The sequence below is a fragment of the Oncorhynchus mykiss genome, chromosome 12, assembly GCF_013265735.2.
Source record: "Oncorhynchus mykiss isolate Arlee chromosome 12, USDA_OmykA_1.1, whole genome shotgun sequence".
Taxonomy (NCBI): domain Eukaryota; kingdom Metazoa; phylum Chordata; class Actinopteri; order Salmoniformes; family Salmonidae; genus Oncorhynchus; species Oncorhynchus mykiss.
Genome location: NC_048576.1, coordinates 83,739,106 through 83,760,016, shown reverse-complemented (window position 1 = coordinate 83,760,016; position 20,911 = coordinate 83,739,106). Strand labels below are relative to the sequence as shown.

The window sequence follows — 20,911 nt, the reverse complement described above, 5'->3', positions numbered from 1 at the left end:
AGCCGACCTGTCTGTCTGTCCTTCAGTCCATCTGTATGAAGTACATAATATATATCACTACCACAGACAAAAGGTATGGGAAATGTCCATATCAGTAAACTCATTCTCCTCCACATACTGTACCATACCATCATTGTCTACTGTGTGTTACGGGTGAACACATCAGACATCCAATTAAGACAGACATACTGTACAGTACTTTGAACTCAGTACAGCTGTGTACATGATCACATCTGTGAGGGTCTACAGTAGCTACTGTAGAAACCAGGAGCCTTAGTGTGGCACGTGTGTGTGTGTGTGTGTGTGTGTGTCTCTGCATGAACTTAAAGCTAAAAACGAGTGACATAAGACTAAATAAATCAGAGTTTGATCTTTCCCTCTCCTCCAGTGTCTCATTTGAAGAAAACACGACCACAAGCTGGAAGGGAATGTTTTAATGATAAAAGGAATTAAACGCATATTATAATACTAAGAAGTAATCTTAGGGTCTACATTTCTATTATATAAAACACAAAACTCTGCAGAATAGCCCTCCTAAACTTGCAGGCTAAAAAGTAGATATGACAATAATGTGGAGGTTTCCTCATACAGATACATGCAGAAAGTTTGTTACAAATAATACAAGAGAGTATGAGGGACAACTGTATCCATCAGACCTGAGTCGTTCATTAAACAATAGTCTTAACTCACTCACTTGTATGGCAATGTATGAGCAGATCATATCAATCCAACAGTCAAAATGCATAGTACTATAAAATGGAAATGAAAATGTAATAAGTAAATGAAACTAAATACATGTGTAAGGTAACTAACCATGAAAAGCATCAGGTCGAAAGCCATTCATAAATATATGAGATCAACCCACAGACAGGACATATCAAATACATTACAAGTAAGTAAACAAGCATCATTCAAATGTGAAGGAAATGAACCTTTTCTGACACTAAGGTTATAAGGTGTCAGTGTATGTGGGTATGTCATTCGCCTAAGTCATTTGACCTGACCGACACTCTGACCGAAATAAACATTCTAATTAAACGATGAACACAAATGTCAACATAGCTACACAATTCCTGTCTAAAGTTGTGGTATTTTTCACAATGTCACTAGTAGGTGGGGATGTGGGGTACAGTTTCTTCTGCAAGACCTGTGGGTAACACTTCCTATGAATACCCTATTCATAATGTGTTATAAGTGTATTTATAACACCTTATAATCTATGCATTATACATCATATGGCATGAAATAGGCACTAATGGCTGCTAATGTCTATATATTCCTACATGTCTATATATTCCTACAGCATTTTAAGCAGGCAGCATAATGCCTTATGATTATGAAGCTAAGTGGTATGACCTACATGAAATGCTCTTTAGGAAATTGTGTCAGAGGGCTATACTGTAACGACTTCACGTCGGAGTTCCGCACTCCTGTTAAAGGGATTGTTCACTCAAATGACAAAATATAATTTGCTTTCTTTACACCATAAGCAGTCTATGGACAAGCTCAGACAGCAATCCATGCTTTGGTTTTGTTTACCTGACCACTGTCTTCAAATACAAACTTTTTAGATCAAATGTTGACACTTTAGGATGATTTGCAAAAAAATGCTTTTAACAGGGTTACAAACGCTAAAACGTTTGCATTTCCCTAACCAAGTACAGTAAACAAAACCAAAGCATTGGATTGCTTTCTTAACTTGTTCATAGACTGCTTACAGGGTAACAACAACAACATGTCGTTTTGTAATTTGGGTGAACTATCCCTTTATGCCCTCAAGACGGAGTTACATAGGTGTAAGAGGGTATGCAGTGAAATTAGAATATAGCCTATCACTTAATATATAATATAATGCTCCTAATGTGCTTTTCAAAAATGGCATCTGGCATAGTAATACTTTACTTCATGAGGCATTACACATCCTGGTGATAATGCTTTATGCAGTTATAGATGTTCATGAGCAGTTATTAGCACCTATGTTGTGCATTATGAATAGAAGGTGTTATTAATGCTCCTATATTGCATTATAAAGAGAACATCCTGTTTGAACTGACCAATCGTGCTTTCCTATGAAAACAGTGGTTTAAATAAAGTCTGTTGTTGTATCTTCTAGAGCAGGGGTACTCAACTCTTACCCTATGAGGTCCGGAACCTGCTGATTTTCTGTTCTACCTCATAATTAAATGCACAAACCTGGTGTCACAGATCTAAATCAGTCCCTGATTTTGAGGGGAAGAATGACAACAAGTGGAACTTGTTTCGAGGTCCAGAGTTGAGTTTAAAGGAAAATGGAAGATTAACGTTCTTTACTGAAAGTAGGATTACGTGTGTTAAATGTCTGTGAAATGTTTTGCTGAAGTTGGGACAAGTTATTATTATTATTTTTATTTTATACTTTTGTTGTGTGTTTTTTTTTTTTTTTTTTACAGCTTTTTCTCCCCAATTTTGTGGTATCCAATTGGATACAATTGTAGCTACTTTCTTGTCTCATCGCTACAACTCCCGTACGGGCTCGGGAGAGACGAAGGTTGAAAGTCATGCGTCATCCGATACACAACCCAACCAAGCCGCACTGCTTCCAACCCGGAAGCCAGCCGCACCAATGTGTCAGAGGAAACACCGTGCACCTGGCAACCTTGGTTAGTGCGCACTGCGCCCGGCCCGCCACAGGAGTCGCTGGGGCGTGATGAGACAAGGATTTCCCTACCGGCCAAACCCTCCCTAACCCGGACGACGCTAGGCCAATTGTGCGTTGCCCCACGGACCTCCCGGTCGCGGCCGGTAACGACAGAGCCTGGGCGCGAACCCAGAGTCTCTGGTGGCACAGCTGGCGCTGCAGTACAGCGCCCTTAACCACTGCACCACCCGGGAGGCCCCTATGCAAGTTATTTTAACACTAACATGCTGCAACTCTCAATTCAGAAATAATGAATAATTTCATCAGTAAAATAGAGCATCTTAGACTGGGCCCTGTGATAATGATGTCTCTGCTACATTACATAACCAAAGGTATGTGGACACCTGCTCGTCAAACATCTCATTCCAAAATCATGGGTTTTAATATGGAGTTGGTCCCACCTTTGCTGCTATAATTGCCTCCTCTCTTCTGGGAAGGCTTTCCTCTAGATATTGGAACATTGCTGCGGGGACTTGCTTCCATTCAGCCACAAGAGCATTAGTGAGGTCAGGCACTGATGTTGGGCAATTAGACCTTGCTCGCAGTCGGCGTTCCAATTCATCCCAAAGGTGTTCGATGGGGTTGAGGTCAGGGCTCAGCAGGACAGTCAAGTTCTTCCACACAGATCTCAACAAATAATTTCTGTATGGACCTCGCTTTGTGCATGGGGGCATTGTCATGCTGAAAAAGGATAGGGCCTTCCCCAAACTGTTACCACAGTTGGAAGCACAGAATCATCTATAATGTAAATGTATGCTGTAGAGTTAAGATTTCCCTTCAATGGAACTAAGGGGCCTAGACCGAACCATGAAAAACAGCGCTAGACCATTATTCCTCCTCTACCCAACTTTACAGTTGGCACTATGCAATGAGGCAGGTAGCGTTCTCCTGGCATCCGCCAAACCCAGATTTGTCTGATGGACTAACAGATAGTGAAGCAAGAACGCGTTTCCACTGCTCCAGAGCCCAATAGCGGCAAGCTTGACACCACTCCAGCCAACACTTGGCATCGCACTTGGTGATCTTAGGCTTGTGTGCAGCTGCTCGACCATGGAAACCCATTTCATGAAGCCCCTGATGAACAGTTGTGCTGACGATGCTTGCAGAGGCAGTTTGGAACTCTGTAGTGTGTGTTGCAACCGAGGACGGACGATTGCGACTGAGAGGCTTCACCACACGACGGTCACGTTCCGTGAGCTTGTGTGGCCTACTCCTTAATGGCTGAGCCAATGATGCTCCACAATAATAGCCCTTACAGGTGGCCAGGGCAGCTCTAGCACGGCAGAGATTTGATCAACTGACTGGTTGGAAAGGTAGCATCCTATGACGGTGCCACATTGAAAGTCACTGAGCTTTTCAGTAAGGCCATTCTACTGCCAATGTTTGTATATGGAGATTGCATGGCTGTGTAATCCATTTTATACACCTGTCAGCAACGGGTGTCGCTGAAATAGACATATCCACTAATTTGAAGGGGTGTCCACATACATTTGTGTATATATAGCGGAAATAGCGCCTGGTCAATGTTTAGCTATTTGACATGTCCACAAGACATTGAGTGAGACCTCATGATCTTGGAAATGTCTCTACTAAAGAGGTTTATGTTTTATGCATCTTCTCATGAGTATGTAATGTATATTTGCTTGTATGTATAGTATACAATACTACTGTAAGTATGATCTTACTATCCTTTCATATCATTATAATGTTGTATAGCTAATATGTGACATGCTGTATCATAATCAGTCATAAGTCACACTCATTTTCAGATTAGAATCATTTTGTAATTTTAGTTATCTACAAGTAATGGGCTGTTTTGAAATTTCAACTGATTTCACTTAAACACGTTTCCTAACCTATCCAGATTATAGCTGTCACAGAGAATTAACTTAATAAACTGTTGAGGTTTCTGAAAATCAATGTGCAGTAAAACACACTGGTCAGAATGTGTCTTGAGGTTGACATGACTGACGATGATGAAGCTAGTCACATATGTGTATCTTATCATAAGTACTGTATATCATATATTACTGTATCTTATCATAAGTACTGTATATCATATATTACTGTATCTTATCATAAGTACTGTATATCATATATTACTGTATCTTATAATAAGTACTGTATATCATATATTACTGTATCTTATAATAAGTACTGTATATCATATATTACTGTATCTTATAATAAGTACTGTATATCATATATTACTGTATCTTATTATATCTTAATAGGTTTTCTTTTGTTATACAAACGTCCACCGTTTGTTACAGTTCTCCTCTACTTGACTCCATGTCATTAGGTCCTTTGTCCTTGGGGAAAAACACAAGAGTTACAAATATGTTGGAGCAAAAAGAAAACGAGCCCCATCATTTTAGATACCAAGACAAACAGTTCACCAGTTGTCAGAGGATATTAACAGTACTTACTATTAACTCAGGGGGTTTGGTGACTTGGTCCTTGTCTAAGGCCTGTTTGTCCAATAGAGCAGTGGTCTCCTCTGCAGCTCTGTTAGACATGGGAGGTCCTCCATTCATCTGAGGTGGTCCTGGACTCTGTGCACCAGGAGTCGCTTCCTTAGTCTCATCGTTAACCCTGTTGGAGTAATAAGACATCAACATTCACATTCATGATCCACCATAATACTGTTCCCTATAGAGATAACAGGGTTTCCTAAACATGACCTCAACCAGTTATTTAACCTCCTCTACCATCCCATGCAACTTTACACACAGATACATACACATTCTCACCTTCTATATGGCACATGTCCATTGCTCTGAGGTTGACCAAGAAGCTGTGGGTCATCAGTCTGGCTGTTAACCCTGTGGGAGCAATAACAGGGATATCATCAGGATTAAAACTCTTGATCCACCAGAAACAACAGTCCTCCATAGGATTCTGAAGGGAGAAATTAGATTTCATTATCTGTTGAATGACAGATCTACAGTGCCTTGCGAAAGTATTCGGCCCCCTTGAACTTTGCGACCTTTTGCCACATTTCAGGCTTCAAACATAAAGATATAAAACTGTATTTTTTGGTGAAGAATCAACAACAAGTGGGACACAATCATGAAGTGGAACGACATTTATTGGATATTTCAAACTTTAATAAATCAAAAACTGAAAAATTGGGCGTGCAAAATTATTCAGCCCCCTTAAGTTAATACTTTGTAGCGCCACCTTTTGCTGCGATTACAGCTGTAAGTCGCTTGGGGTATGTCTCTATCAGTTTTGCACATCGAGAGACTGAATTTTTTTCCCATTCCTCCTTGCAAAACAGCTCGTGCTCATTGAGGTTGGATGGAGAGCATTTATGAACAGCAGTTTTCAGTTCTTTCCACAGATTCTCGATTGGATTCAGGTCTGGACTTTGACTTGGCCATTCTAACACCTGGATATGTTTATTTTTGAACCATTCCATTGTAGATTTTGCTTTATGTTTTGGATCATTGTCTTGTTGGAAGACAAATCTCCGTTCCAGTCTCAGGTCTTTTGCAGACTCCATCAGGTTTTCTTCCAGAATGGTCCTGTATTTGGCTCCATCCATCTTCCCATCAATTTTAACCATCTTCCCTGTCCCTGCTGAAGAAAAGCAGGCCCAAACCATGATGCTGCCACCACCATGTTTGACAGTGGGGATGGTGTGTTCAGGGTGATGAGCTGTGTTGCTTTTACGCCAAACATAACGTTTTGCATTGTTGCCAAAAAGTTCAATTTTGGTTTCATCTGACCAGAGCACCTTCTTCCACATGTTTGGTGTGTCTCCCAGGTAGCTTGTGGCAAACTTTAAACGACACTTTTTATGGATATCTTTAAGAAATGGCTTTCTTCTTGCCACTCTTCCATAAAGGCCAGATTTGTGCAATATACGACTGATTGTTGTCCTATGGACAGAGTCTCCCACCTCAGCTGTAGATCTCTGCAGTTCATCCAGAGTGATCATGGGCTTCTTGGCTGCATCTCTGATCAGTCTTCTCCTTGTATGAGCTGAAAGTTTAGAGGGACGGCCAGGTCTTGGTAGATTTGCAGTGGTCTGATACTCCTTCCATTTCAATATTATTGCTTGCACAGTGCTCCTTGGGATGTTTAAAGCTTGGGAAATCTTTTTGTATCCAAATCCGGCTTTAAACTTCTTCACAACAGTATCTCGGACCCGCCTGGTGTGTTCCTTGTTCTTCATGATGCTCTCTGCGCTTTTAACGGACCTCTGAGACTATCACAGTGCAGGTGCATTTATACGGAGACTTGATTACACACAGGTGGATTGTATTTATCATCATTAGTCATTTAGGTCAACATTGGATCATTCAGAGATCCTCACTGAACTTCTGGAAAGAGTTTGCTGCACTGAAAGTAAAGGGGCTGAATAATTTTGCACGCCCAATTTTTCAGTTTTTGATTTGTTCAAAAAGTTTGAAATATCCAATAAATGTCGTTCCACTTCATGATTGTGTCCCACTTGTTGTTGATTCTTCACAAAAAAATACAGTTTTATATCTTTAAGCCTGAAATGTGGCAAAAGGTCGCAAAGTTCAAGGGGGCCGAATACTTTCGCAAGGCACTGTACCAAAGGAGTCCTCATGTGGAGATTTTACCTGACAACCTTGGGTACATTCAGTGGATGGGAATCAGCATGTGTCTTCTGACAGATTTCAGTGTCTGCTCTGTCATTGTCTGACAGCTTTCCATCCTCCATTCCTAGAACACCTTCCTCTCCTTGGCCACTAAAGTTGAGATTATTACATTGATAATGATTTAAGTATCTCTATTGGGAACGATACAAATGTTCTCCATATCCATAGCCTACATTACAGAGGACTGGCAGGTGATTAGTCATGTGGTACAGTTTACCTGGCATCTCCATTCAGCAGAGGGTTGTCAGCGCCTGTCTCTTCATTGTCCATGGGCTGCCTGCTCTCCTCTCCTGGCTCACCTCCTTGGTCACTAAAAGTGAGATTATGATGAGCTTAACTGAAAGGATAAGCAAGGCTCTAAAGGCAGGGTCTTTGCTGAAAGTTGTTGCTTGCCAATAGACATTGCTGGTATTTAGAAATGCCATGCGGATCTATTGAGTAATTCTTCCTTCGCCTTCTATAGCAGGGCTTTCCAAACCTTTTCTTGGAGAGCTACCCTCCTGTAGGTTCTCTCTCCAACCCAGTTCTTGGAGAGCTACCCTCCTGTAGGTTCTCTCTCCAACCCTGTTCTTGGAGAGCTACCCTCCTGTAGGTTCTCTCTCCAACCCTGTTCTTGGAGAGCTACCCTCCTGTAGGTTCTCTCTCCAACCCTGTTCTTGGAGAGCTACCCTCTTGTAGGTTCTCTCCAACCCTGTTCCTGGAGAGCTACCCTCCTGTAGGTTCTCTCTCCAACCCTGTTCTTGGAGAGCTACCCTCCTGTAGGTTCTCTCTCCAACCCTGTTCTTGGAGAGCTACCCTCCTGTAGGTTCTCTCTCCAACCCTGTTCTTGGAGAGCTACCCTCTTGTAGGTTCTCTCCAACCCTGTTCCTAGAGAGCTACCCTCCTGTAGGTTCTCTCTCCAACCCCAGTTGTAACTAACCTGATGCAGCTTTTTAACCAGCTTTCAGGGATAGGCAACTTTGATGGGAGCCACAAACATCGGAATTCATTATGAGGGACCACAGTGGCTTCTGTGTACCCACATTCACACTCACACATGCAGTCAGAGCCGGCCTTAAGCAACATTTTGCTATGGGGATTAGAGAACATTTAGCAGGTTTAGAGCAAGTGTGCTGCAATTCTACTCATTTTGCCATAGGGTGGAGAGAAATATGTGCATGTCAATATGATATCTAAGTGAGAGTGACTTACAAAATCAATGCCCCCTGTAAGCAATTTGACGATGATTACTACAAGTTTAGGTAGCGGGTCAGATTCATTTACCAATCTAAAGAATTTAGTGATTTTCAATGACTGATATGACAAGAGGAAAACTCCTGATGCACAGCCAAATTTTGAATTTGCACCTTGTGTATTCTACTATTCTAGCTGTCAACAGTAAAACGGAGGTCCGCAGGCCGCCTGTTTCCCGTCCCTGAGCTAATTATTAGAATCAGGTGTGCTACAGTAGATTAGGGTTGGAGTGAAAACCTACAGGACAGTAGCTCTCCAGGATCAGGGTTGGAGAGCCCTGTTCTATAGAGACAGAAACTAATATAACCCATAGCAACAGCTGAAGACAAGAGAGACTATCATTCAGTGGTTGATTACAGATCAATAAAGTGATGTGGAAAGGTTTACCTGGCATCACGTTGCTCATTCTGCATCAGAGGAATGGAGTTTGGTTCTGGAATGCCCTGACCCGCTTCCACATCTCTGTGGCCTTGGTTGCTAAAGATGAGATTATTACATTAATAAGAAATTAAGGATAATGTTTGATAAACAACATTAACTTGACAAAATGTCCGGCAAGTCTATAGTTTGTAAGTGGCCTGCAAGTTCCAGACTGTTCTCATCCTGTTTGTGACCTGCTAGGACCCCATTGGTCTGACTTTAAACCCTAGTAGTAAGACAGAGAGAACTAGTCTCATAACTAACATAAACCCTCTGCAACAATTCTAATTGACTTAAAGAGCTCCCTTCACAAACACAAAAACAGTTATATAGGATACTCACCACTGTTTGTCTCTCCGAGATTTATACACATAACACAACACTAAGAGCAGACCAGCAATGACCAGCCCGAGAGCAACACCAACTGAAAAACAACATGTAGTCATCAGATATTGACATATTCACACAAATGAAAAGGTTTTAAAATAGCCTTCTAACTGTAGTTGATCTTGGTAACATCATTCTGAGGTCAGATTTACTTGTCATTTGCTCATACAGAGGAAGCTGTGGTGATAGATTTGCGTAAACACTCCCCAATGATTTTCCAGATCAAACTAGTGTCACCACGGTTTCTATCAGGATGGTCTCCATCTATAATGGTGGTATTAGAGAGAATAAAGTTATTTCCATGACATAATCATGTCATGACCCTTTACCCTTTACTCTTCAATTGTATTCCCCAGAGTTGCACTGCCTTCGGGGACCCTTATCCTGTTTTTATTTGGTTCCGATTGTCACTCGGCTTAATTAGCCACTTTCCTAGCTTCATTTTTTGCATTTTTCCTATTATTCCTATTTTTCTTAGCTTGAGTGGTCATTGTTGTAGATTATGGCTCACCAGGTAACAACTCCAATGGTTCATTCACACCACCTTTGTCCTTGGAGCTGAGGAATTATCCTGTTCAACCTCACTCTCTGTCACGACTCCTGCCGAAGTTGGCTCCCCGCCTGTTCGGGTGGTGCTCGGCGGTCGTCGTCACCAGCCTACTAGCCGCCACCGATCCCTTTTTATTTTCGGTTAGTTTAGTCTCATTAGTTACACCTGTTCCAATTTTGTGTGTTCTTGATTTGCTTCCCTATTTAGCGTGTGGAACCCGCCCCTTTGTTGTGCGGGATTATTTTGGTGTTCACGTTACCTAGTCAGCCATGACACTCACTTTCTGTCATTTCAGCTGAGCTATGTGGTATGTCTGCCCTTCTCATGAGGGCAGGATTGTTGTCCTGCACATAGTGTGAGAAAGTTTCTTCTATGCACCTTATGTTTTTCTGTGTAGTAGGACTGTACTCAACCATCTCCTAACCCCCTCTACAGTAGGACTGTACTGAACCATCTCCTGCCCCCCTCTACAGTGGGACTGTACTGAACCATCTCCTGCCCCCCTCTACAGTGGGACTGTACTCAACCATCTCCTGGCCCCCTCAACAGTGGGTTTGTGTCAGCCAGTTCAGTCTACGAGCAGGGCTTTGTTCATCATAAAATACTTTGATCCAGTTTGGGCCAATCTTTACGGCCATGTGATGGGTGCTGCTTCAACATTAACAAAACTTGATGTATTGTGTTAATGTGGAAAGTCATTTGTTCAACTTTGAAATGTATCAACAAAAATATTCAGCCTTATACAGTGAAAGTTCTTCTTACACAAGAATTGATGGATGGTTGATCCTCAAATCGATACACTACATGAAAGTACAAATACCAAAAGTATGTGGACATTTGCTCGTCAAACATCTCATTCCAAAATCATGGGTATTAATATGGAGTTGGTCCCCCCTTTGCTGCTATAACAGCCTCCACTCTTCTGGGAAGGCTTTCTACTAGATGTGGAGAATTAGTGAGTTCTGGCACTGATGTTGGGTGATTATGCCTGGCTCGCAGTCAGCATTCCAATTCATCCCAAAGGAGTTCGATGTGGTTGAGGTCAGGGCTTTGTGCAGGCCAGTCAAGTTCGTCCACACCGATCTCGACAAACCTTTTCTCTATGGATCTCACTTTGTCCATGGAAGTATTGTCATGCTGAAACAGGAAACTGTTGCCACAAAGTTGAAAGTGTTGCCACAAACTGTTGGAAGAACAGAATCGTCTAGAATGTCACTGTAGTGTTAAGATTTCCCTTTACTGGAACTAAGGGGCCTAGCCAGAACCATGAAAAATAGCCCCAGACCATTATTCCTCCTCCAACAAACTTTACAGTTGGCACTATGCATTGGGGAAGGTAGCGTTCTCCTGGCATCCGCAAAACCTAGATTTGTCTGTCAAGACTGCCAGATGGTGAAGCATAATTCTTCACTCCAGAGAACGCATTTCCACTGTTTCAGAGTCCAATAGCGGCGAGCTTTACACCACTCCAGCCGACGCTTGACATTGCGCATGGTGATATTTGACTGCTCGGCCATTGGAAACCAATTTCATGAAGCTCCCGACAAACAGTTATTGTGCTGACCTTGCTTCCAGAGGTCGTTTGGAACTCAGTAGCTGTGGCGGGAAAAGTACTCAATCGTCATACTTGAGTAAAAGTAAAGATACCTTAATAGAAAATGACTCAAGTAAAAGTGAAAGTCACCCAGTAAAATACTACTTGAGTAAAAGTTGAAAAGTAATTGGTTTTAAATATACTTAAGTATCAAATAGTAAATGGAATTGTTAAAGCGTACTTAGGTATGAAAAGTACAAGTAAAAGTATAAACCATTTCAAATGTCTTATATTAAGCAAACCAGATGGCACAATTATTATAAAAAATGTTTTACGGATAGCCAGGGGCACACTCCAACACCCAGACATAATTTACAAATGAAGCATTTGTGTTAAGTGAGTCCGTCAGATCAGAGGCAGTAGGGATGACCAGGGATGTTCTCTTGATAAGTGTGTGAATTGGACCATTTCTGTCAAAATGTACTTTTGGTTGTCAGGGAAAATGTATGGAGTAAAAGGTACATTATTTACTTTAGGAATGTAGTGAAGTAAAAGTAAAAGTTGACAAAAATATAAATAGTAAAGTAAAGTATAGATACCCCCAAAAAACTACTTAAGAAGTACATTAAAGTATTTTTACTTAAGTGCTTTACACCTCTCAGTAGCGAGTGTTGCAACCAAGGACAGGTGAATTTTAGGCGCTACGCGCTCCAGCACTCGGCCGTCCCGCTCTGTGAGCTTGTGTGGCCTACCACTTCACGGCTGAGCCGTTGTTGCTCCCAGACGTTTCCACTTCACAATAACAGCACTTACAGTTGAGCTCTAGCAGGGCAGAAATGTGATGAACTGACTTGTAGGAAAGGTGGCATCCTATGACGGTGCCACATTGAAAGTCACTAAGCTCTTCAGTAAGGCCATTGTACTCCCAATGTTTGTCTGTGGAGATTGCATGGTTGTGTGCTCGGTTTTACACACCTGTTAGAAATGGGTGTGGTTGAAATAGCCAAATCCAGTCATTTGAAGGGGTGTCCACATCCATTTGCTGGGTTCTTAGTTCTCCAGAAGAACAAATGGATATATCTTTCCAGACCTCAGTCGATAAATCCCGAAAATAAAACCATGATATATGCGACTTTGATTTGAAAAAGTCACCCAACAATTCAAGTACTGTTTCTTGCCTCATAGACTATACACATGGTAATATTCTCACACATCAGACAATTCTTATTCTAATATTGTCTTTCCATACAGTATGCTAAATAATATATGTGGGAACTGGTTTGGATGTAGAATAGGCCATTATCATACCTCTGTCGCAACAGGGGCAGGGGGAAAAGACTGCACTTGAATAGCGAATGGAGGACACCTTTCCAGCAGCTCATTTTCAGCCCAGCCAGGTAGGCTACTCCGGTTGTAAAGCGAAGCAATGTGCTTAATATGAGCAAAGTTGAGAAATAAATATAGTAGGCCTAGCCTATAGAAAGCTGATGGGATCCTTTTTAATATAGGCCATCAAAACTGTTTTCTCACGCAAATACAAAGCATAGCCTATAGAAAACTGTTGTGCAACATGGGCCTATATAGGGACACTTATTTTATTCCATGTATCAACCAGTTATAAGGAGCTGGCTCTCACTGAGCAACAGGTGATCCTACTCCACTCAAACTCTGAATGCCAGGGTTCTGTCAGAGTGATTAGAGGGAACACACCATTAGCGACTGTCCGTTGGCAAGTATGGTAGGCTACTAATGATCATCAGCGGCATCAGAGGGCAATTTTGGAGAAGCCTAGTTACCGTGACTCAACGGTCAAGTGGAATTTGACTGCAACAATTAATTGTCAGAGATGCAATAATATTAAAAATAAAATGAAAGACATAGTTAATGACATTTACAACTGAGAATAATTTGATGACTACCCAACAGAGAGCCAGTGGAAACAGCTCTCATTCAATATGCTCTGCTCTGTTGTTACAGAGAAACACTCACCTGCAGTTGTATTCTCACTGTCAGGCTCTTTCTCCAAAGGCTTCTTTGGCTCATCTAGAACAAGACAATATAAACTATATATACACACTACTGTTCAAAAGTTTGGGGTCACTTAGAAATGTCTTTATTTTTGAAAGAAATGCACATTTTTTGTCCATTAAAATAACATCAAATTGATGAGAAATACAGTGTAGACCTTAATGTTGTAAATGACTATTGTAGCTGGAAACGGATGATTTGTAATGGAATATCTACAAAGGCGTACAGAGGCCCATTATCAGCAACCATCACTCCTGTGTTCCAATGGCACGTTGTGTTAGCTAATCCAAGTTCATCATTTTAAAAGGCTAATTGATCATTAGAAAACCTTTTTGCAATTACGTTAGCACAGCTGAAAACTGTTGTTCTGATTAAAGAAGCAATAAAACTTGCCTTCTTTAGACTAGTTGAGTGTCTGGAGCATCAGCATTTGTGGGTTCGATTGCAGGCTCAAAATGGCCAGAAACAAATAACTTTCTTCTCAAACTCATCAGTCTATTCTTGTTCTGCGAAATTAAGGCTATTCCATGCGAGAAATTGGCAAGAAACTGAAGATCTCGTACAACGCTGTGTACTACTCCCTTCACAGAACAGCGCCAACAGCGACATTTCTAAGTGACCCCAAACTTTTGATATAGATAGATATATATACTTTTGAACGGCAGTGTGTGATATATATATATATATATATTTAGCACTTAGAAATGTCCATGTTTTTTTCCTATTCATATATGAATATGAGAAAAAAACAAGGCTCCTCAAACTTGAAAAGCAATATACACGTCTCACCTGATGCACCAGACACATTGAAATGGGTCAAATGCTCCTGAAATAAGATATCAATATCAAATTATGAACATGCAACTGGAATGTTTGGTCTGGTATTGTAGTTTACAAGGTAACTGTACATAAACCTAAACTGCAGTGATAAATAGCCATACTCACAGACCGAGCACTTATGGCAGTGTGGTCTACATTGACACAGTCCAGGAGGGTGATGCAGGAGTAGTTGACATCAATCACATTGTGTGTTTGTGTAGTGTTTTTGTGTTGACAGAGCCACGAAGCAAGCCACGTAGACGTCTGTGGAAGAAAAAATACAAATGTAAAGTTAGACATCTAACACTCAAAAACAATATTCTTAATGTTTGAATACATTTGTCATTAAACTGCATCTACTCTCTATATATTTGTATTTTATTTAACTAGGCAAGTCAGTTAAGAACAAGTTATTTTTACAATGACAGCCTACCGGGGAACAGAGGGTTAACTGCCTTGTTCAGGGGCAGAACAACAGATTTTCAACCTTGTCATCTTGGGGATTCAATCCAGCAACCTTTAGGTTACTAGCCCAACACTCTAACCCTGGCTTCCTGCCTCCCCTGAAGTGTGAAAGACAGTCATATTTCTGATTCTACAGTAGTCTGATAGTGAAGCCTGTGAATCATATTGAATCCCCTCATATGTCGTTGTAGTCACAAGAGTTTTGTGAGATACAATAAACAGATATCTTACCTTATTGGAAAACACTGATTGCCACTCCACACGTTTAGGTTTCTCCTTCTCCTTTACACAGTATTTGTACGCATTTCCAGTTCGGAGGCTTGCACAACTAACATTCTTGGTTTCTTCTCCACCCCAACAGCCTGCAGAAAAGAGGAAGAGATCATGCATGTTGAAAAACAATTACCACAGCCTTCTACAACACACATCTTTATTTACTGCTGTTGAAGAGATACAAAAGAAGATACCAGAAGAAGCAGCCTGCTTTATAAAGACAATAGCATATGATCATGTTTGTAGGAGGGGGGGGGGTAAAACTCATGACCTGTAGCCAACGCCCAAAAAATGCTTCACTGCCAATATGCTTTTGCAGAAAAACTATATGAGGAGAGTTTATTTTTTCCAATCTCTCTTTCCTGAGAATTGTAACTTTTTCAAGAGACCGGCAAATAGCTGAGAGATAAGCAAACACTCAAGACATCGAAAAAACTAAACCAACTACACCACTGTAAATATTTGTCAGGAATTGGGGAGACGAAGACATGGAATGTCAGCGTCACCCAGAAAAAATACAAGGTCAAAACACAATCTCCTTACCTTGATTTAACAGGAGTGTCAATAATAAACTAAACAGATAAGAAATAGACATGGTGGCCTCTTATTACAAACTACTGCGTGCCGAGTTCCAGTCTGTCGGTGCAAAGCAAATCAAGGCGGGAAAGACACTCTTTCTCTTGTTGAGCGGAAGTTACATCATAAGGAGGAGCAACAATAAACACATCTGGTTTTTGGATAAATATTTTAACGTTGTGACAATTAAACTAGATTTTTTTGTATACAACTTAAGGCATTGATATTAAAATATAATATTTTCAATAAATGTTTCTTTCCCCCCCATGTAAAGCCTCCAGTAGGATGACAACTTGACCTGATTCCTACTGGTGGGGCAGTCTGATAATAGTGTTATGCTTTATTCCACTGTAGGTGGTGCACTGCGATGTGTCTGAAGTGCAGATCTCATTACCAGGTCCATGTTACCCGTCTCCTGCCAACATGACCTGTCTAGAAGGTCACAAAGTCAGCAAAAACTCAGGGTCCTGCACACAACACTTCTGACCACTAGACGGGGCTGTTGTCGTACTGTAGGACTGAAGCACATGGTTTTGTTGAACTGTAGGGAAGAGGGGGATACCTAGTCAGTTGTACAACTGATGCCTTCAACTGAAATGTGTATTCCACATTTAACCCAACCCCTCTGAATCAGAGAGGTGCGGGGGGGGGGGGGGTTCCTTAAGCGACATCCACGTCTTCCGCACCCGGAGAACAGTGGGTTAACTGCCTTGCTCAGCGGCAGAACGACAGATTTTTACCTTGTCAGCTCGGGGATTTGATCCAGCAACCTTTCGGTTACTAGTCCAACACTCCACTAGGTTACCTGCTGCCCCATTAACTCAACCTCATGGTAGATAACTGTTCAAATGATTCCGCGGGTAAAGTGATCACTAGTAGTTAGTGTTTTTAACATGTTTATAAAGATGATGAACACTCTAGGTTGACTGTGACATCTGACCCTCAGTGAGTGGAGGGTGTGAAGAGAACATTATTACAGTCACGTGGTACATTTCAGAGTGGGATGAAATAGGAAAACATCAGGAACTCATCATACACACCATACTGTACCACACATACCGTGCCATACCATCATTGGCTCCTGTATGTTACTGGTGAACACATCCGACATCCCACAAAGACAGACATACAGTCTGTGTACATGATCACATGAACAGCTATTGTAGAAACCAGGAGCATTAGCGTGGCATTGTCACGATCGTCGTAAGAAGCGGACCAAAGCGCAGCGTGGTGTGACTGCATCATTTTAATGGATGACGAAAACACGAAGTAAACTGAACAAAACAATAAATGAACAACTACCGTGACGCTATAATGAGAACTGTGCTGACACAAGCAACTAACATAGACAATCACCCACAATGACAAAACAGGCTACCTAAATATGGTTCCCAATCAGCGACAATGACTAACACCTGCCTCTGATTGAGAACCATATCAGGCCAAACACAGAAACAGACAAACTAGACATACAACATAGAATGCCCACTCAGATCACACCCTGACCAAACAAAACCTATAAACATACAAAGTAAACTATGGTCAGGGCGTGACAGGCATGTGTGTGTGTGTGTGTGTGCCTGTATGTGTGTGTGTGTGTGTGTGTCTGCATAAACTTGAAAAACTAAAAACGAGTGACATAAGACTAAATAAATCAGAGTTTGATCTTTCCCTCTCCTCCAGTGTCTCATTTGAAGAAAACACGACCACAAGCTGGAAAGGAATGTTTTAATGATAAAAGGAAAGCAACTCATCATAATATTAATAAGCGTTGTACCAGTCACTGAAAAGTCACTGGTTTGAATCCCTGAGCCGATTAGGTCTGTCGAGGTACCTTTGAGCAAGGCACTAAAGTTGAATTGCTCCTGTAAGACTCTCTGCATAAGAGCATCCGCTAAATGACTCAAATGTTCATGTATTAAATAAAACAAGTTGTGACCAAACACAAAACTCTGCAGAACAGCCGAGTAGATATGACAATGATGTGGAGGTTTGTTCATACAAATAATACAAGAGTATGAGGGACAATTGTATCCATCAGACCTGAGTCGTTCATTAAACAATAATCACTCACTTGTATGGCAATGTATGAGCAGATCATATTAATCCAACAGTCAAAATGCATAGTACTATACACAGTGTACAAACATTAGGAACACCTATCTAATATTGAGTTACATCCGTTTTTGCCCTCAGAAAAAACTCAATTGGACAAGGGATGGACTCTACAAGGTGTCGAAAGCTTTCCACAGAGATGCTGCCCATGTCGACTCTAATGCTTTCCAGAGTTGTGTCAAGTTGGCTGGATGTCCTTTGGGTGGTGGACCATTCTTGATACACACGGGAAACTGTTGAGAGTGAAAAGTCCAGCAGCGTTGCAGTTCTTGACACACTCAAACCAATGAGCCTGGCACCTACTACCACAGCCCGTTCAAAGGCACTTAAACCTTTTGTCATGCCCATTCACCCTCTGAATGGCACCCACACACAATCCATGTCTCAAGGATTAGAAAAAACGTATTTAACCTGTCTCCTCCCCTTCATCTACACTGATTGAAATGAATTTAAGAGGTGACATCAATTCAGGATCATAGCTTTCACCTGGATTCACCTGGTCAGTCTGTCACGTTCTTAATGTTCTGTACACTGAGTGTAAATTGGTCATGAAAAAGTCATAAATAAAACTAAATACATGTGTAAGGTAACTAACCATAAAAGCATCAGGTGAAAGCCACTCATAACAGTATGGGACCAACCCACAGACAGGACATCAAATACATTACAAATAAGTCAAATGAACATAATCAAAAGATGAAGAAAATGAACCTTTTCTGACACTAAGGTTATAAGGTGTCAATGTATGTGGGTATGTCATTCGCCTAAGTCATTTGACCTGACCGACACTCTGACTGAAATAAACATTCTAATTAAACGGTGAACACAAATGTCAACATAGCTACACAATTCCTGTCTAAAGTTGTGGTATTTTTCACAATGTCACTAGTAGGTGGGGATGTGGGGTACAGTTTCTTCTGCAAGACCTGTGGGTAACACTTCCTATGAATACCCTATTCAGAATGTGTGATAAGTGTATTTATAACACCTTATAATCTATGCATTATACATCATATTGCATGACATAGGCACTAATGGCTAATACATTTCTATATTCCTTCAGCATTTTAAGTAGGCAGTATAATGCCTTATGATTATGAAGCTAAGTGGTATGACCTCATGAAAGACTCTTTAGGAAATTGGTCTATACTGTAACGACTTCACGTAGGAGTTCCGCACTCCTGTTAAAGGCACAGTTCACCCTAATTAAAACATGTATTTAGCTTTCTTAAAGCTGTAAGCAGTCTATGGACAAGCTCAGACAGTAATCCATGCTTTGGTTTCGGATGGGTGGACTTATAACGTGAACGTCTAACAAGCCAAAGGTTGCGTGTTCGAATATCATCACGGGATATTTTAGCATTTTTGCTAATTAGCAACTTTGCAATCGCTTACTACTTTTTAGCTTAATGAGCACATAATGTATAATATAACGATCCTAATGTGGCATCTGGCATAGTAATACTTTTCTTCATGAGGCATTACACATCCTGGTGATAATGCTTTATGCAGTTATAGATGTTCATGAGCAGTTATTAGCACCTATGTTGTGCATCCTGATGCATTATGAATAGAAGGTGTTATTAATGCTCCTATATTGCATTATAAAGAGAACATCCTGTTTGAACTGACCAATCGTGCTTTCGTATGAAAACAGTGGTTTAAATAAAGTCTGATGTAATATCATCTAGAGTGTCAAATGAGTAGTAAAATACACTTTTCAGAATGTGCCTTGGGGTTGACATGACTGATTATGATGAAGCAAGTCACAAATGTGTATCTTATAATATGTATATTATATACAGTATTACTGTGTCTTATCATATGGTGTTAGGTTTTCTTTTGTTATACAAACGTCCACCGTTTGTTACAGTTCTCCTCTACTTGACTCCATGTCATTAGGTCCTTGGTCCTTGGGAAAAACACAAGAGTTACAAATATGCTGGACCAAAAAGACAACGAGCCCCGTCATTTTAGATACCAAGACAAACAGTTCACCAGTTGTCAGAGGATATTAACAGTACTTACTATTAACTCAGGGGGTTTGGTGACTTGGTCCTTGTCCAAGGCCTGTTTGTCCAATAGAGCAGTGGTCTCCTCTGCAGCTCTGTTAGACATGGGAGGTCCTCCATTCATCTGAGGTGGTCCTGGACTCTGTGCACCAGGAGTCGCTTCCTTAGTCTCATCGTTAACCCTGTTGGAGTAATAAGACATCAACATTCACATTCATGATCCACCATAATACTGTTCCCTAAAGAGATAACAGGGTTTCCCAAACTCGGTCCTGAAGGGAGAAATGAGATTGTCATTCAATGGACAATGACGATCTACCAAAGGAGTCCTCATGTGGAGATTTTACCTGACAACCTTGGGTACATTCAATGGATGGGAATCAGCATGTGTCTTCTGACAGATTTCAGTGTCTGCTCTGTCATTGTCTGACAGCTTTCCATCCTCCATTCCTAGAACACCTTCCTCTCCTTGGCCACTAAAGTTGAGATTATTACATTGATAATGATTTAAGTATCTCTATTGGGAAGGATCCAAACGTTCTCCATATCCATAGCCTACATTACAGAGGACTGGCAGGTGATTAGTCATGTGGTACAGTTTACCTGGCATCTCCATTCAGCAGAGGGTTGTCAGCGCCTGTCTCTTCATTGTCCATGGACTGCCTGCTCTCCTCTCCTGGCTCACCTCCTTGGTCACTAAAAGTGAGATTATGATGAGCATGACTGAAAGGATAAGCAAGGCTCTAAAGGCAGGGTCTTTGCTGAAAGTTGTTGCTTGCCAATAGACATTGCTGGTATTTAGAAATGCCATGCGGATCTATTGAGTAATTCTTCCTTTGCCTTCTATAGCAGGGCTTTCCAACCTGTTCCTGGAGAGCTACCCTGCTGTAGGTTCTCTCTCCAACCCTGTTCCTGGAGCGCTACCCTCCTGTAGGTTCTCACTCCAACCCTGTTCTTGGAGAGCTACCCTCCTGTAGGTTCTCTCTCCAACCCTGTTCTTGGAGAGCTACCCTCCTATAGGTTCTCTCTCCAACCCTGTTCTTGGAGAGCTACCCTCCTGTAGGTTCTCTCTCCAACCCTGTTCTTGGAGAGCTACCCTCCTGTAGGTTCTCTCTCCAACCCTGTTCTTGGAGAGCTACCCTCCTGTAGGTTCTCTCTCCAACCCTGTTCCTGGAGAGCTACCCT

At 41.3% G+C, this 20,911-nt stretch overlaps 1 protein-coding gene and 1 long non-coding RNA gene across 3 annotated transcripts; both read right to left on the bottom strand.

Moving 5' to 3' along the window:
• Positions 1-401: 401 nt before the first annotated feature.
• On the bottom strand, positions 402-20,424 carry LOC118937755. 2 transcript variants are annotated; one of them, XR_005035160.1, is made up of 4 exons: positions 20,330-20,424; positions 19,743-20,202; positions 19,257-19,626; positions 402-1,974 (listed from the first exon to the last, which is right to left on the bottom strand). It is a non-coding gene; the product is annotated as an uncharacterized LOC118937755 (long non-coding RNA). The 2 variants fall into 2 exon arrangements; XR_005035159.1 differs by lacking the exon at positions 402-1,974 and having other exon boundaries at positions 18,865-19,626.
• Positions 3,506-15,719, bottom strand: LOC110539179. The gene is made up of 13 exons (XM_036938850.1): positions 15,567-15,719; positions 14,982-15,112; positions 14,412-14,549; positions 14,256-14,292; positions 13,428-13,481; positions 9,562-9,618; positions 9,310-9,391; positions 8,935-9,024; positions 7,532-7,624; positions 7,276-7,404; positions 5,431-5,502; positions 5,107-5,272; positions 3,506-4,989 (listed from the first exon to the last, which is right to left on the bottom strand). The coding sequence occupies exons 1-13, from the start codon at positions 15,616-15,618 to the stop codon at positions 4,945-4,947; spliced, it is 1,146 nt and encodes a 381-aa protein (XP_036794745.1). The 5' UTR covers positions 15,619-15,719; the 3' UTR covers positions 3,506-4,944.
• Positions 20,425-20,911: the final 487 nt, after the last annotated feature.